At 25.7% G+C, this 17,462-nt stretch overlaps 1 protein-coding gene across 1 annotated transcript in view; it reads right to left on the reverse strand.

The window, feature by feature from the left end:
- The window catches only part of LOC107456131 (transcription factor GATA-4), a 36,162-nt gene that overhangs the window by 5,227 nt on the left and 13,473 nt on the right, over positions 1 to 17,462 (reverse strand). Inside the window, exons 3-6 of the mRNA XM_043045580.2 lie at positions 15,352 to 15,669; positions 12,132 to 12,360; positions 8,799 to 8,895; positions 2,742 to 2,861 (exon numbers count right to left, since the gene is read on the reverse strand). Of these exons, the coding sequence (XP_042901514.2) occupies positions 2,742 to 2,861; positions 8,799 to 8,895; positions 12,132 to 12,360; positions 15,352 to 15,669 (764 nt within the window). The remainder of the gene's footprint in view (positions 1 to 2,741; positions 2,862 to 8,798; positions 8,896 to 12,131; positions 12,361 to 15,351; positions 15,670 to 17,462) is intronic.

Raw genomic sequence — 17,462 nt, forward strand, 5'->3', positions numbered from 1 at the left:
TATATATATATATATATATAGTTAGAGTGTGAATTGAAAGAAAAAAGGCGCGTAGTATCAGACAACTATAAAAGTATAAATTTGGTGACACACGTGCTCCCATATAATGTTATTTATTGAATTTATCTGACAGAGCAAACATAAGTTAATAAAATATTTTTCGTTCATATAGAGCTATAAGTTAGAAATTATCACTGATGCTATTTTTAAAATATGTGAAAAACTGAATCACTTATAGTTAAAATTCAAAACAATGACTAACGCTTAACCAATCAGAAAATTCCATTTTGTTTTCCGGTTATCTCTATTTAATTAACGAATTAATATTTGAAAAAACTGTATTAATATCAAGTATGTGAAAAACTGAATCACTTATAGTTAAAATTCAAAACAATGACTAACCCTTAACCAATCAGAAAATTCCATTTTGTTTTCCGGTCATCCCTATTTAATTAAGAAGTTAATATTTGAAAACAATGTGCAAGTGTCATTCACTACAAGTTCAAAGAAATGTGTTTGAATCTGATTGGATGAATAAAAAATATTTTATTAACGATAGAAAATTTGAACAAGATATAGGTAGAGTGTGAATTAATAGTAGGAATTAAGTAACAGAGATGAGAAAAGAAGCTGCAAGTCAATTTACTTGGACAGGTTCAATTGAAAAGAAGAAATGTTTATATAAGACTGAAAAGCGTAATTGGATCTTATCTTTAAAAAAAATCAAATGGATATTAGAACAATAGATCTAAAATAATTATGTTAGTAATAAAGGGGGATGTAAATAAAACATTCTAAAGTTTTATTTTCTTAGAACACATCAAATGTAATGACCATTTTTAAAATGACAACTCTATCTAAAAATCAAACATAAATGGAGTCACGGGACCCGTTTTTGTTAACTCAGCAGAAATAATTCAGTAAAATAATGGTACAGAGTGGAAAAAATCCTGTGTAAGCATTAAAATATTTGGTTTTTGCTCAACAATAATTTTAAAACTTTTTATTGGAAAAGCTGTGTTGTATATTGCTACTAACGCAATTTTCACAACCAAACAAATTAAATTTATTTTTAATTAACTGTTCGTTTAATTGTAGTAAAATAAGAGGCAACGAATGCTGGAATATAACAATTTAGATGTACGAGTATATGATATATTAAAAGAAAGTATTACGCGGGCATCATTTCTAAAATACTAATTTATATTTATTTATATTTACTAAAGACAAATTATAAATTAATTTGAGTGTTTTAAATGTTTTATTTCAGTAATTAAAATTACTTAAAATCACAGAATATTGGAATTGAGCGAAATACAATTTTATGTGTTATATCAATGTTCAAATGTTAGTAAATGTCTATAATGCAGTAAAAGTTACTCTTAGTGTAAAAACTAAGTATTATATACACAAAAATACGAGGATTCTTCTAAATGACTTTAAAGCTTCATCGCTTTTCTTATTAAACTGTTCAAATTAGTAATATAACAAAAAATTCATATAAAATACCAGGTAATATAAAATTGTAATATATAAATACCCAGGAAATATAAATTAAACTTCTATTGAAAAAAATTAACTTAAGTAATCATGCAACAGCTCATTGAGGATCAAGGGGGATACGGAAGCTTAGGATTCATAATTTTATTACCAATGGCATGATCATATTAATGGGATCCCCATTTGCACCACCGTTGTAATCAGCTTTGTGCACCATTAAGCACCAAACTCTTGATATTTGAAAAAATCAATTAAAAGAAATAAGATATGTGTTTGTTTGGTAAGAATCCAAATATTATAAGAAAAATATTCAAAATTCCAAATATATTTTTTTCCAGAGGTACTCGATACCGTATTTTTCACAAATCACAATGGCATTTAATTTAGTATGAAATATTATGAAATAAAAACCCCTACATTCAAATAAATCCATCGTTTACTATCCAGGCTGAAAAAATTCCTGATCAAATTACAGTAATAAGTTAGGGGGCATGAATGCATCATCCGTAAAATCAATTTTATCTTAAAATTCATTTATATACCCCAAAATCGCTTTTTACCATAAAATATTATACCGTTTTTTAACAGTAATTACTTAATTAAAGTAATTCACTGATTTATAGCGAATAATTACTGCAAAATTTACGGTACATCAGATTTTTTGTTCCGGTAAAATGGATATTATGGTAAAAAGTACCATCACTCCGAGTGCCGACACTTTTACCGTAATTTGAATTGGAATTTTTTACAGTGTGGTCATGTGATATTATTCTCTTATTTTTAAACGATTTTTTCTTACTTTTTTGATGTTATTTTAAACAATATGTTATATAAAAGGATGTTATATAAAACGATGTTATATAAAACGATGTTATATAAAAGGATCTTGGCTATTTGTAAGATAATTAGTTAGGATATTAATTAAAAGATATTTACTTTAATTTTTACGCCCTTATCAAAAACGAATATTCTCTACATTAATATATATATATTAAAAGTATTTTTTTTTACAAATCAGAGATAGCAAATTTGAAAATTAAGGTAATAATTACTATAAAAATTGTGGTGTATCAGATTTTTTGTTCCAGTAAAAATGGAATTTACGGAAAACTAATTTTTTTACCGTAATCTAATCAGGAATTCTTTTATAGTGTGGTAATTTAAAAAATGAAAATGTTTAATAATAATAATAAAGTGAAAAATGTTTAATAATAATTAATAATATTAATAAAAGAGAACACACCATTGCTGGAGCCAATCCCTGATGAATGTCCCTTTCCCTTGGATGAAGATCCACTGCTTTTAGGCTTTCTTTTTCTTGTCTGAATAGAATCCTTTCTCATTGAGATGGGCCGATTCACCTAATTAGTGGAACATTTTATTACTTTATTAATATATCTTTTCAAAGTTTTAAGGTTTTATATTAAAGCTAGAAACTATTGATTAAATGAAACAATCTTAAGCAAACAATTATTATTTAAATATTAGTGTTTAATTTTAGGGAATTTACAATACCATGGAAATTATTTAAATTATTAATTTTCACTAGCTTTTTTTTAAATTTAATCGTTTTTGAATCCATGTTTATTTAACTTCTGAAATAGAAAAAAAAGAAAATGTTTGAAACAATTGAAAAATTGATATAAAAAATTAATTATTAATAACTTAAATCTACTGCTTAAAAAATTTCAGAACCAAATTTATTTAGTAACGTTTCATGCTTAAATAAAAAGATAATTAATATCAATTTAACGAAATATTTGTAATGGTTTGTTGATCATTTAATGAAAGTCTTTCTGTTTAGCATGTTTAGTTGTGTTTATATTCAGTTATATAAGAACTAATATTATTAGTAATATGTACTATATATTTAAAAATACTATATATGCATGTGTAAATATGAACATGCTTAGCTTTGCAAGTATGAGTGTGATATATTGGTGTCTAAGTTCTTTTCTCGTGAATATGTTAATGTTTGGCAATGTTCATGTTTATGTAAGTACATACTGAATTGACATTAATTTAATGAAATATTTGTAATGGTTTGTTGGTTTATAAACATTCAATGAAAATCTTTTTGTTTAGCATGTTTAGCTATGTTTATATTTAGTTATATAAGAGCACGTGTGCTATATATTTACGAATAATCTATATGTATGTGTAAATATAAACATGATTAGCTACAGATGTATGAGTGTGATATATTAGTATCTAGTTTTTTCTCATGGATATGTTAATGTTTACTATTTTTATGTTTAATTATATAAATATGTATTTGCTATATATTTGTGAGTGATATATATGGGGGAATATTAACATGTTTAGCCATATATGTGTATGAGTGTGATATATTGATGTATAGTTCTTTCATATGATGATTTTGCACAGTATCAATATTTCGTGCATACGTATTTGTTAAAAGAAATGTCTAACTCTACTGCAATAATAAGTATAAAATATGATTTTATAATTATAATATGCAACTGGTGACTCGACAAAATTGAACGTAATGTAGTTTTCAATTAATCAGAATGAATTACATGTAATTTTCAATTATAAAAAAAACATACCCTCTAATAGTAATATTTCACATTTATGCGTATCATATGAAAAATGTATAGATATTGTGTAATAAAGATATATTATACCATTACAGTAAGAATCTATCTTTAAATGATGTGGTTAAAACACTTTTTTTATTTATCATACTATTAATCTGCCTAAGAAGTAAAATGCTCGTAACATTATTTTCTACAAATCAGTTACCAGCACTTCTGATTACCGTCATGAAATAATGAAGTACGTTGTAAGCATTTATTTTTACTTATCATCCCATTTTAAATTTTTTGTGAAATTTCTTATTTTCATTGTAAATAATTGTTTTCACAAATACTTAATGCATTAGCAACTTAAACTTAATACCAGTCATTTAATACATAAGATTTCTTAAATAAACATCCATAACAAGAAATGGCAGTTTTTAGAATTGAATTTCAATTCATGTGTGTTTAAAAAAAGTGTTTTGTAATTGTAATGATATTTTACTTAATATTATTCTAATAAAACAAGTTTATAATTTTGAATTATTACTTTTTTTCAATAGCAGAAAATATAATTATATAAATGTTTGCGATCAATGATTTTGTCTAATCATTGAAATTCTATTTATAATACAATTTTTACAGTGCAATTAAAAATTACATAAATAAAATGGAGAAAAATACTGAAATCGAGACTTTCGCAATATCTTTATTTTATTTTGTTTTATTTATTTTTTTACTAACTTTGAAACATCGTTTTTTATTCTAAGAAAATAAGCCACGTTAAGAATTTTTTTGGATTTTAAACTTATGGGAGCTTTCAAGCTGTTCAATATTTCAAACATTATTTAAATGTGTTTATTACAGTAAAAGAAAAGACAGAGATTTCTTCACCTTATTAAGACTTTGGCAGTTAGGACTTAAACTTAGTAAGACGGTTACTCAGCTTAGAAAAAAAAACAGCTTTGAGCTACATTAAAAAAAAAACCTCTTTGTTTCTGATATTTTACAGCTTAATTACATGAACAAAATCAAACGGACATTTTTGGCCCGTTACATTAAAAAAAACTCTTTGTTGCTGATATTTTACAGTCTAATTACATAAACAAAAGTATCAGTTTTATGGTTCAACTTAGACTGAATTTTTCTGATAGTTTATACTTAGCGTGAATATTCGTAAAGCAACACTGTAGGAAATTCTGGATCAAATTACGGTATAATGTACTGGCACTTTAGGGGAATCATCCGTAAAATCCATTCTATCGTTGAACCCATTTTTACCGTTCAAAGTAATACCTTAATTCTTACAGTAATATTTATTTCATAGAATGATTCAATGATTTTTTAATAATTATTAATTTAAAAATTGCGGTACATCAGACTTTTTGTCCCGTAATATGCTCCTGTAAAAATTAATTTTACGGTAGAAATTACCGGTGCCGGTACTTTTTATCGGAATTAGATCCAGAATTTTGTTAAAGTTCATAGACTTTTATTTTAAACAAACTGTTTTTATATTAATTATTATTTTCGTTTTTGCTGTTCTGTTTTTGTTGCTGTAGTAATTTTCATTAAATCTTGAAGATCATTGAAAGATATTTAACTTAGTATTTTAAGTTTATAAGAAAATATTGTATAAATACTTTATAAAAATAAATAGATTAAGAATTTTTCAATATCTAACGAGCATTTAAAGTGACAACTTTTTAATATGAATGTGCATAAAAATAATAATTTTAAAAAAATTAGGTTGTTAACAAAAATGTTCATTTCAAAAATAATGTAAATTTGGACACGATTTAATCAATTAATAAACTGATAATTTTAGAAAGCAGGGGACATTTAATGAGTTTTTCTAATTATTCTTTGCCATCATAGAACAAGTGACATTATAAATTATATAAATGCTCCAATTACAATTAATGCTTCTATAAAGGTCCTTCTAGAATTTTTTGAGATTTATAACATTTAAACAATTTTTAGTGATGCTTATTAAATGACTAACTATCTCATAATATTCAGGTATAACTTGAAAATAACATAAAATGTTTATTAATTAGTAGAATCTTTGCAAACTTTCTTATGTTCAGAAGAGTAATTTTGGCTTACTTCCTAACACAAATAATGTATGGAAAAGTACAATATGCATTAGGTTTTATACAAAATGGTATGGGAAAAAACACTTAATTTTCCGGTTTTAAACAGTGTAAAATGCTTTATACAAGACACTTAAGTCTTGTAAAATCTAAAAATGATCTATAATCATTAAATATTTAAAATCCTTTTAAGATTTTTCCTAAAAAAATGAGCATATGAAATCAATAGTATACATACTACATTTTATAAGCAAAGATAAGTGTAACAATAAGTTTTTATAGTTTAATGTGTCTTAAAGTAATTTAATTTTTATTTTCCTTTTTTAAAAATTTTTGCTAGCTGCCTAAAAAAACTCATTTAAAATTTTAAATTATCGCATGATCTTTTTTCAAGAGAGCTTAAAATTACAGAGTAAGCGGCCCAGCATCTTTTAAATATGAAAAAAAATATTTCACGATAACTTCTATCCACATAGTAAATATGCGACTATTTGATGTAAAATTAAAGTGGCATTAATAGAAATATAGTACAAAGAGAGGGAATTACACAGCACTGACCATTAGTTAAAGTAAGTGAAGGAAAATTGAGTGAAAAAGTAAATAAGTTAAAAAGTAATTGAGTGAAAAAAATATTAGAATTTGAAAAAACTAACAAACAATGATAAAAGCTATGCTTTTGAAATTATTATTATGCTGAATATTAATGAATAATAATAGCATAGTGTAACCTGCGTAAGTTGACCACTTGTGGACCATTTATGCAATATTTCAGTAGTCAGCATACATTGTTGATCCACTTATGGAGGAGAGGGGGGTGGATAATTTTTTTAATAATTTCATATATAATGTTGCTGTAGTATAAATCCTTTTTCCCCAATATGATAGCCTAACTTTTTCTAAATCTTGCAAAGAAGCATATTTTTCATGTTTTTCATCATGATCATGTTTTTTATCAATTAAAGTAGCTAGATAATTACATTAGTAAAAGTAATTAAATTTTTAACATGACTTTAAAAATCTTATTTAGCAAATACATCATGCACTTTTAGAATGGAAATTAACTGCAGAAGGAATAACAATTTGCTACATAATTGCTAAAATGACTAAGATAAAAAAACGAACATACATAATTTTTAGTGATGCTTGCCAGTTATTAATTGTAAATAGTATCTCAAAATATCAATACACAATAACGTATTCCCAATTTATAAATTTAAAAATATATTTATTTCAGCAATTGTAAATTTATTTTATTATCTTCAAAAATATGTTGGTCATAAAAGTCCTTTAATAGTTATTCAAAATAGTCAACTCAGAAAGGACTTTAAGCTAGTTTTAAATGCTATTTCACCAATTCAAAAAAACATATATATATATATATATATATANATAATATAATATAATATAATATAATATAATATAATATAATATAATATAATATAATATAATATAATATAATATAATATAATATAATATAATATAATATAATATAATATAATATAATATAATATAATATAATATAATATAATATAATATAATATAATATAATATAATATAATATAATATAATATAATATAATATAATATAATATAATATAATATAATATAATATAATATAATATAATATAATATAATATAATATAATATAATATAATATAATATAATATAATATAATATAATATAATATAATATAATATAATATAATATAATATAATATAATATAATATAATATAATATAATATAATATAATATAATATAATATAATATAATATAATATAATATAATATAATATAATATAATATAATATAATATAATATAATATAATATAATATAATATAATATAATATAATATAATATAATATAATATAATATAATATAATATAATATAATATAATATAATATAATATAATATAATATAATATAATATAATATAATATAATATAATATAATATAATATAATATAATATAATATAATATAATATAATATAATATAATATAATATAATATAATATAATATAATATAATATAATATAATATAATATAATATAATATAATATAATATAATATAATATCAAGGTGCTAAATTTTTATTCGCCAGCTCGCCATTGGAGACCAAATATTTAGTGTTTGCGAATAAATTTTGTCTTGTAAAATATTATGCTACCAACTATCCTATTTTCTCCAGAGTTTATCATGGACAAATACTAAAAATGGCGAGCTTTTCAGACTTTAGGAGGGAGATTAATAAAAATATGATCTAAAATATGGATCATAAAAGGACTATGCCATCAGATGTGATGACATCTGCGAATTTTTTTTTCAGCCCCTTTTTGGTTTTCATTTCAAAAAAAAAAAAAAAATGCTAGTAATAATTCTGGTATTTGAATTTATATAAAAGACAAAAAGAAACTATTCATGTAATTAAATCCAAATTTCCTTAATAAACAAGTGGATATGTTATCAGAGGGGTCAAAATTCAAATTAATACTCTAATCTAGATCAGTTTTTCAATAACATGGACTCATATGCAGAAGAATTCAAAGAGTGATGAGTGTTTAACGAGTTTCCTAAATTTGCTCCAAATTTTAACATTTCGTACTAGTCTACAGCTTTAGTTTCAATTTTTATGGTTTTCACTGCCAAAGAGTTTGTTAACCATTTACCTGCCGAACTCCTTTTTCATAATGATGAGAGAAGAGCCTTGCGGGAAAAGTTGTAGCACATTTGCGTTTTATATAATCTGTTATTTTATTCACTGAACTAAAAATTTGGCTTAGAACCTGACAATGAAATAATTTCTGTTCTGAATCAACCATATAAAATTAAACTCAGTGGTTCGACAGTTCAGGGTGGGGCCAAGGCCAACTGTTCCCATCCCAATTTTCTTGACCTTGGACTCTAGGGTGCTGGAGCAGATATTTCGATTGAGTGGTCAGCCGAACGCAGAATCCACAGTGTTTAGTTCCCAAGTATGTTTGAGGAAATGCCAAGTCAACCCTGCCTGGCAAGGGGATAGAACCCCGGATCTGCGACACAAAAGTGCTATACACTCAGCCGCCGGGCGTATCAAATTTACATTTTAATACATTATGGTGGATACGAAAGTCTTACTCTTTCAAGATCAGACTCTCCAATATTTGGAGCTGTTACGAATTGTCATTTTCAGCTGCAGTGAACTAAAGCTGAATTTTTAAAAATTTTATTAGAAATTAAGTATTTATCTGTCTGACCTTTGATGTATCTATTTAAATTATTTGTATTTAGTGGTAGATAAAATTCCTTCAATTCTTGTTTAATAAAATTATAACACATCGCTCTAACATCTTTTTTTACCACAAGGAAAATATTTTCTGAAACTTTGGTAATTTCATAGCAATTTAGAGAGTCTGTAAGATTGATACTAACAATGAAATAAAAAATTTACCAGTTATTATTTTTTTTAAAAGGGAACAAAAGAGAATACTGGCGTTTAATTGGTTAAACTACATTAGATAAAATTTTAAAAAATTTTCGCATTTTTTGTGAAAATAGTTTCGAGCAAATGTTTTAGTCTAGCAAGTAACTTCATACCCATCTTCATACTTCATCTGAAATTTCATACCCAGATGTTATATAACAATATTACAATGTTACTTTTTATATAATATTTAAATATTTACGAAGATGATAGAAGGGAAAGTGTAGATAGCTGGAATAATTAATAATTATGTTATTTATTAGTCAAAATTTTTCTAAAGACTTAGGCAGATTCGTCAAAATGTTTAATAATCCTTAAGCTACATTTAGTTAATTTTAAGAATTGTTTTGCATTTTAAGACTTTTTATTTTAAGAATTAAGAACTATTCTGCAAAATTAATTGCTTTCTTACCTCTTTTATTTAATGTCGATTGTGAATTAATCAAACTTAAATTTTTGCTTACTGTTTCTATTTAAAGTCGATTGCGTATGCTTCGAACTTAATTGTTTACTTACTGTTTTTATTTAAAGTCGATGGCAAACGCAGCGAATTTAAAGACGAAAACAGACCTGTAATTGATTTTGAAATTGAACTAACATGCGCTGCTATCTTGGTTTCACAAGTAAAGGTGCGTTATCAGGAATACTTGCACTATGGTCAAGGAAAAATACCAGTTGTTGCTCTGTCTTTATTTCTCCGAAATATGTTTTAGGTATTATTATTTCTTTTTAAACTCTCATTTCAAGATGTCAGAATGCTTACTTCTTTATTTGCAGAACATAACAAAAAAACCCGTCCTCACCGTTCATAATAGATAAGGCAAAGAGCGAACATTTTTATTTTAAAGTGGATTTAAGATAAGGCACTCTTTGTATGTAATGTTGAAATACACCTAGTTAAAGCCAACAAATTTAGGAAGAGTTTTAGAGATAAGACATCTGGAAAATGGTTTTCAGGTACACAATGTTGACATTTCTTTTTCTTCATTTCATTGAAGATGTGAAATGTTGCGTGTATGAAGGTTATAAAAATGAGTTTTTTACTTTTTCATTTTGGATATGTAAACATTTTATGACTAACAAAAAAAAATTTTAAAGGTGCATTTTTATTTAAAAAAAAGTTATTCATCTCAGAATTATTTTTATTGAGGATACAAGTAACAAAATAAAATTCAGACCATATATAAATAAAATAAATGAAACACCACGTGGCATGTAATATTTTTTCCAGCTTTACAAAGACAATGCGATTCTAGTTTTCTTTCTTTTTTTTTAAATAAAACCAATGTAATTAGTTATTTATAAAGTTCAATTTAAATATAATAGATAAAAAATTAAACTCTTATGTTGAAATCGAAACCCTGTAGCAAAAATTAATCTCGCCTAGTTTAATTACTTTTGGCATTGATATATTTTAATAAATCTTTAACATCTAATAATTTGAGAGACAAAGCCACGAAAAAGTTAACTAAACTGATATCTCTGATTTCTGAAAATAATGGAAAGATAAAGGTCGAAAGATATTGCAACAATTTCTTTAAATAATATTAATGGTGCCATGGGGGCCTCCCAATGAGGAAATCGGGTTCGAAATACAGCGATGGCTGGTCGATTCAAATCCGCACCCGTCTCGCACCGACCACAGTGTTGACGTAAAATATCCTTACTGGTGGATGGATTCTGGGTTAATCTCCTTGCCATAAGGCAAATCACGGGAGGTTTTCGTAGCTCACCCTTAAAAAAATGTTTGGCAATTGAACTTGCCAAAAACTTATATTTGAAGATAGATAATAATCAGGTTGAATATCAATTGGACAATGAAGTTAAATCGCAATTTTATTTATATGTTATTAACATAAAATACTACTTTTATGTTAAAAACCATAAAATAATTTCTGAAAAGCTAGAGCAAATATAGGAAATAATCGTAAAATAATTTGAAAAAAGATGACAGTAAGCAAAACTGTATGGCAAAAAGTAGAATTAGAATTGACAGTTTTAATCTGTTTATGATTTGAGTGGAAAATAAGGAAAAACTGTTTTGTTAAAAACAGCTTCAAACTGTCAAAGATACGGAGAAAGTCTGTAAAAAAACGGGAGTTTTTTGCAATGCATGGTTAACGATTACAAAGATCTGTATTTATATTTAAATAGTTTTTTTTCCTGTGAAAAGTATGTTTTTTCCTATGTAATTTACAGTTATTTTTTACAGTGTGCTGGTACTTCATACCGTAATTTTTTACAATATCGTAAAGATCAGTGCAATTTAACTAATTACAGTTAATTAAAAAATTGGAGAGCAACTTATTAGGCAGTGCACTATAAATACGCGAAAGAAAATGCCATTAAAATCAAAAAATTTTACTCATTCAAAAATACTATAAATGGGGAAAATAAACCATTTATTTCAATAATTATAATTAATTTTCTAATTCTCTGCATTTAGTCTGGCTCATAAGAAGCTAAAAAAATTTATGTTTTTATCCTCAATGCTTCGTATTGATTTAGAATAAAGACATAAGAATGGTTGTTACTTTACGTTACATCCTTTGGGATAATACACAATAATGAATTATGTCTTACCAGCCTTCTTTGAGGCCTTATAGCACTAGCCCTAGAGGTAATTCCATTTTTGCAGATCCCACAAGCATTACACACATACTGTCCAGTACTGTCTCTTCTCCAAGGAGTACTGTCGGTGGTGCCACACATCGCACACTGATGTTGTATTGCTTCACTGATTCTACCATATTCTGGTGGTGGATCACCTAATTAATAGTAGACGAATATAATTTCAGACGCACAATCCATCAATATCAGGATGGAAATAAAGTTAGCAAGGTTTAGAGCTGGGAAGCACATTAAATTTATTACGAGGTCATGACATTACAAGGCGATCTCGAAGCTGTGTTAGCCTATTGCCTAGGAACGGTAAAGAAAAAATTATTTCTTCAAGAAGTGTTGAATTATATAGTGCTAAACTAAATTGAAGCATTTCATTTCTGAATTTTTTTTTTTAATATCAATTGGAAATTCATACATTTTTTCAATGCCAATTGGAAATTCATGATTTTTTTTAATGCCAATTTGAAATACAAACCGTTTTTTTTCCAGAATCGTTATCTCATGCTAAAAATATTTCTCACACAAGTACCTTTTTTTAAAATTAAAATTGTTTGTGTCTTGGTACCTCCGGGTGTTATTTCCGAGAATGGGGGATAGGCAAAATACCGGGTTATTCTCTAATCACTGCCTTTAGTATATAATCTTAAAAACTTTGCAAAACATCAACTAAATATCATTAAGCATTAGATAATGGATATTAAAACAAAGATAAAAGAAAAATGGCATCGAAATCAGACGATTCACCTTTGAGGAAGACGGAATTTAAACCACTGCATCCGAGGAAGCAGAAAAGAGTGGATAGACGATTACTTAAAACATTTTTAAATTTATCCGACAATCAAACAGGTTTTGATATTTCTAATCCTTCCTTTCTCTAAAATATCCCGTCAGATTTCGATAAAATTTTCCGTTTTCTCCCTCTTTAATATTCATTGTTCCCTCGTTAATATTCATTCAACGTGTGTATTTTTTAACTTAATTTTGATAAGAATATGTTTGTCAAGGTTAAAGATTACGGAACACTCTATGTATATCGAAATAATTAAATTTGTGAGATGATAAGTATGTAACTTCTCTCTAAAATTTGGTGTAAATTGAAAAAGCAAGAAGTAAAAAACTGCCATTTATTTAATACATTTAATTTTAATTAATGAAATTCATTTCAATGGGTAAAGTATAAGTTATTAATAAACGAATTTGAATAATATTTTCACTCATCCAGGGAATAGTATAAAAAAGTTTTCGACTATATTTTAGCCAAATATTTAAACATTTCAAAGAAAAAATATTTCATAATATTATTCGTATTAAATGATTAAAATAAAATCCAGTACAAAAATATTTAGGATTTATTTATTTTTATTTAAATGGGAGCTAATAAAAATCCGTGTTGCATTTTAAAAAGCGTTAAGCATAAAACAAAATGTATCACTGTTTTCTCCTCCATCAATTTAAGTAAATTTTTGTAAAAATAAATTCGAGGACAAAATAAAAGACAGAGTTCAAAGTATTTTCACTAAATTGCAGAAATGTTTTTTTCTTCTTTTTTTATAACGATAATTCATAACAAACTAGCAATCAGAATCTTTTTTTTAAAGTAAGCCCTCAAGCTATCTGTCTAAAATAGATAAACAAAAATAAATAAAAATATTTACCTTTTTTACAATAAAAAGAGATAGGCTTTCCTCACAATGACTGCTTACAAACATTCTTTAAATCTCTGTTATTTGATTTCGAATGCAATTTTAAGAAAAAAAATCAAAAAAATAATTTTTTGAAGTTTTGTTGGGGGAAGAAACTAGACTTAATTATCAATTAATATTAAACAATAGGATTTTTTTTACCACAAATCATAAATTTATTAGAAATGTTCTTGAAAAAAAAACACAAAGAAAATCAGAGAACTTATTTTACAATAGTGGAGTTAATAAATACGTACATTTTATAAAAGTGTACGTCTGATTGTGATAAATTCATTTTTACTGTATTCCAGTGGATTCTGCTATAGCGTAAACGTTGTAATTTCATTATAAAATTGAGATATTGCTTATGAGATTCTGCTTTAGAATTAAAGCTTATGCGCATGTATTTCTTTCTAAGATAAGAACATCTTTCGTTTGAATACTTATTTGTATCATTTGTACTGACAGTTGAAGGCTAAATTAATTTTACTACAATCAGTATTATCAACTTACTTAGGTATTCTTCATACCTTTAATACAAAAAGATTTACTTTGAATTAAATTACTTTTAACAGTATTACCAATTTAGTTTAGAATGTTTATTACTTCTTATTACTTTCTCTGTCATTTTTAATGTTACCATTTGTACTAACGACTTAGTATTAAATAAGTGTTGCTATTAGTATTACTATTTGTGGCTTATATTATAATTCTTATGACTGCTACAATTTGTACTACTTCTACCTGTATTACCAGCTTTCTTTGGAATTCCTTTTCCTACCATTTGTATTCATGGTTTAACGTTGAATTAGTATTGCTAATGCCAGTATTACTAGCGTATTTAATTTTTATTTCTATATTCTTTAATTTTTATTTCTATTATTCTTCCCTTTAAATTAATGACTTAATGCTGAATTCATGCAACATTTGCTAGAATTATCATCTTGTTTTACACTTTTAATCACTATATTTTTTGTGCTACATTGTACAAAAATACCATATTAAATTTAAAGTAAAAAGTAAGGGTGTCGGTACTTTTTACCGTAAAATTTTTACAGTGTAACAGCTTACTGTTGAATTCTCACTATTATTCTGTACTAACAGCTTACTGCTGAATTTTTACTATTGTTTAGTATGAACAGCTTACTGTTGAGCTTTTAGTATTATTCGGTACTAACAACTTACTGTTAAATTCTTACTATTATTTAGTACTAGCAGTTTACTACTGAATTCTTACTATTGTTTGGTAACTAAGAGCCTACTGATGAATTCTTATTATTATTTGGTACTAACAGCTTACTGTTGAATTCTTACTGTTATTTGGTACTAGCAGCTTACTATTTAATTTTTATTTTCATTTGGCAGTAACGTCCAACTGTTAAATTCTTACTATTATTCAGTACTAAAAGCATACTTTTGAATTTTTACTACTATTTGGTACTAACGGCTTACTATATTGAGATCTTCTGCCATCTTGTAGGTACGAAGACGTAGTCATAGAAGGTAAAGTCGACCAAGCATTCTCTGCTGACGTCAGTAAGTAAGGTGAGCTTACGTAACTGCTATAACTGCCCCTTCCATTAGCGCTCACTTCATTATTCTCTAAAATGGGGCTTCCCAAGCCAGAATAAGTGCCTGCGTTGTTATTGTTAAGAGCGCCCCACATGGGAAGAGTGCTAGCATAGTTCACCTCTTGTGAAGGATGTTGAAAAATTGGGCTGTATACAACACTTTGAGGAGATATAGCTCTGGGATTATCACTTTCATAAGCTGTAATAAAAAAAAATATTTGATCGAAATTTTGTAAAGAATATTAGTAAAATTAACATTGTTGACAAAGCAATGTTAATTTTACTAATCTTTTTTACTAACATCATTAACAGTATATTATAAGACATTATTAAAAGCAATAAAATTATCATATCTCAAACTTGATGAAATGTGTGGCAATACCTAAAGTTTAGTAACCATTAATTAAGTGGAATCAAGTGATTTGTCTCTCCCATGGTAAAACTTCAATGTAGTTCGCTTCTTCAAAAAAAAAAAAAAAAAAAAAAAAAAAGGCTTTTTTATTAAATTTTTTTAAATAAAAGTATAAAAGTTGTAAAATTTTGTATCGAAAAAGAAAAATCAAGATCTAAAAATGAAAAAAAAGGTAAATAACCAGCCTAACTAAAGGAACATTAGAAAAAGAGTTGTAAAATTGATTCAATAGTATCACAGAATTAAAATAAACTAATTTAATGGGCATTACAGACACTGACTATTAACTTAGTCGAAATATCAACAAATCAAAATTTTAAAAACCATCTCTTCTGTTAAAATGTACGAAAAAATAACAATTAAAAACTAAATAAAAATTCTTTGAAAATTGATTGTGTATTATCTGTGAAAATATTATTTTAAAAGGGGTTTAGAAACTGACTATAAATGTAAACAAGTGTTAAGAATTCGAAAAAAAACAATTCGGGTTACATAAAAAGGAAAACAAAAAAAAAATATTCAAAAACAATTTAATAAGTTACCCAAAAATGACGTCTATTTTTACATTCAACTTTTTTTTAAATTGTACTTTATTTTAAATTTATATATAGGACAAGTTAAATATGCTCAAATAAATCACAATTTTTTTCAAAAAGGAATCTTGAATTCCAGTGAAATACTCGATGTAAATTATGGAAAGCGTCTGTGTTTTCTACGATTTATCTGAGAAAACTTAGTCACAATAATAGTTTTATTTTTATTAAAAATAAACTGAGTTGTTAAAAGGTGTGTGCTGTGCGGTATTTTCTTTAGCATTCATTTATAAAAAATTGTTAATAGGATGTAGTATTGTCAGCAATTTTCAAATTTTGTTATTTACAAGTAGAGGAAAACTTAAGCAATTTTCTACGGGTTTTATTTACAAAGCAGGAAAAACCTGAGCAATTTTCTACTAGTTTTATTTACAAAGCAGTTTTCTAATGGTTCACAAAGCAGGAAATACTTAAGCCAGTTAACAGTATTTATGAACATTTTGTAATTTAGAACCATGCCTAAGCTTAAATAATGAAATCCTCGTTCTTTAAATACCATCAGCAATTAAATTGATCAATCAATAGAGCTTCTTTAATTATTAAAAAACCATGTTAACCATTTATCCATCGTTTCCATTGAGTATTTCACATTTTATTAGTTCCTATTTGTTGTATGTTATTGTGCATTTGGTGTTTAATGTATTATTAATTCTTTCTTATTAATTATTTTACCAATAAAACAGAAATAATTAGAGCAAATAAAACAAAACTTAGTCAAATGTGAAAAGAATTTACAATTTTACAGCATTATTTAACCAATTATGATGTTAACACTGCATTTTTATTTTTATTTGTATTCATCAATCAAAAAAAATTAGTTTGAGTGTTATTATCAGGGCTCGGACGTTGATGATTCATGTATTTCTTTATATTTTTTTATATAATTTTTTATGAATTTTGAATGATATTTTTTATTTTAAAAGTATTTTGATTACCAATTAAGTTCTTCTTTATTATTTATTATAAGCTATGCACTGAATCTTGTTA

The sequence above is a fragment of the Parasteatoda tepidariorum genome, chromosome 7 (genome assembly GCF_043381705.1).
Source record: "Parasteatoda tepidariorum isolate YZ-2023 chromosome 7, CAS_Ptep_4.0, whole genome shotgun sequence".
NCBI lineage: Eukaryota > Metazoa > Arthropoda > Arachnida > Araneae > Theridiidae > Parasteatoda > Parasteatoda tepidariorum.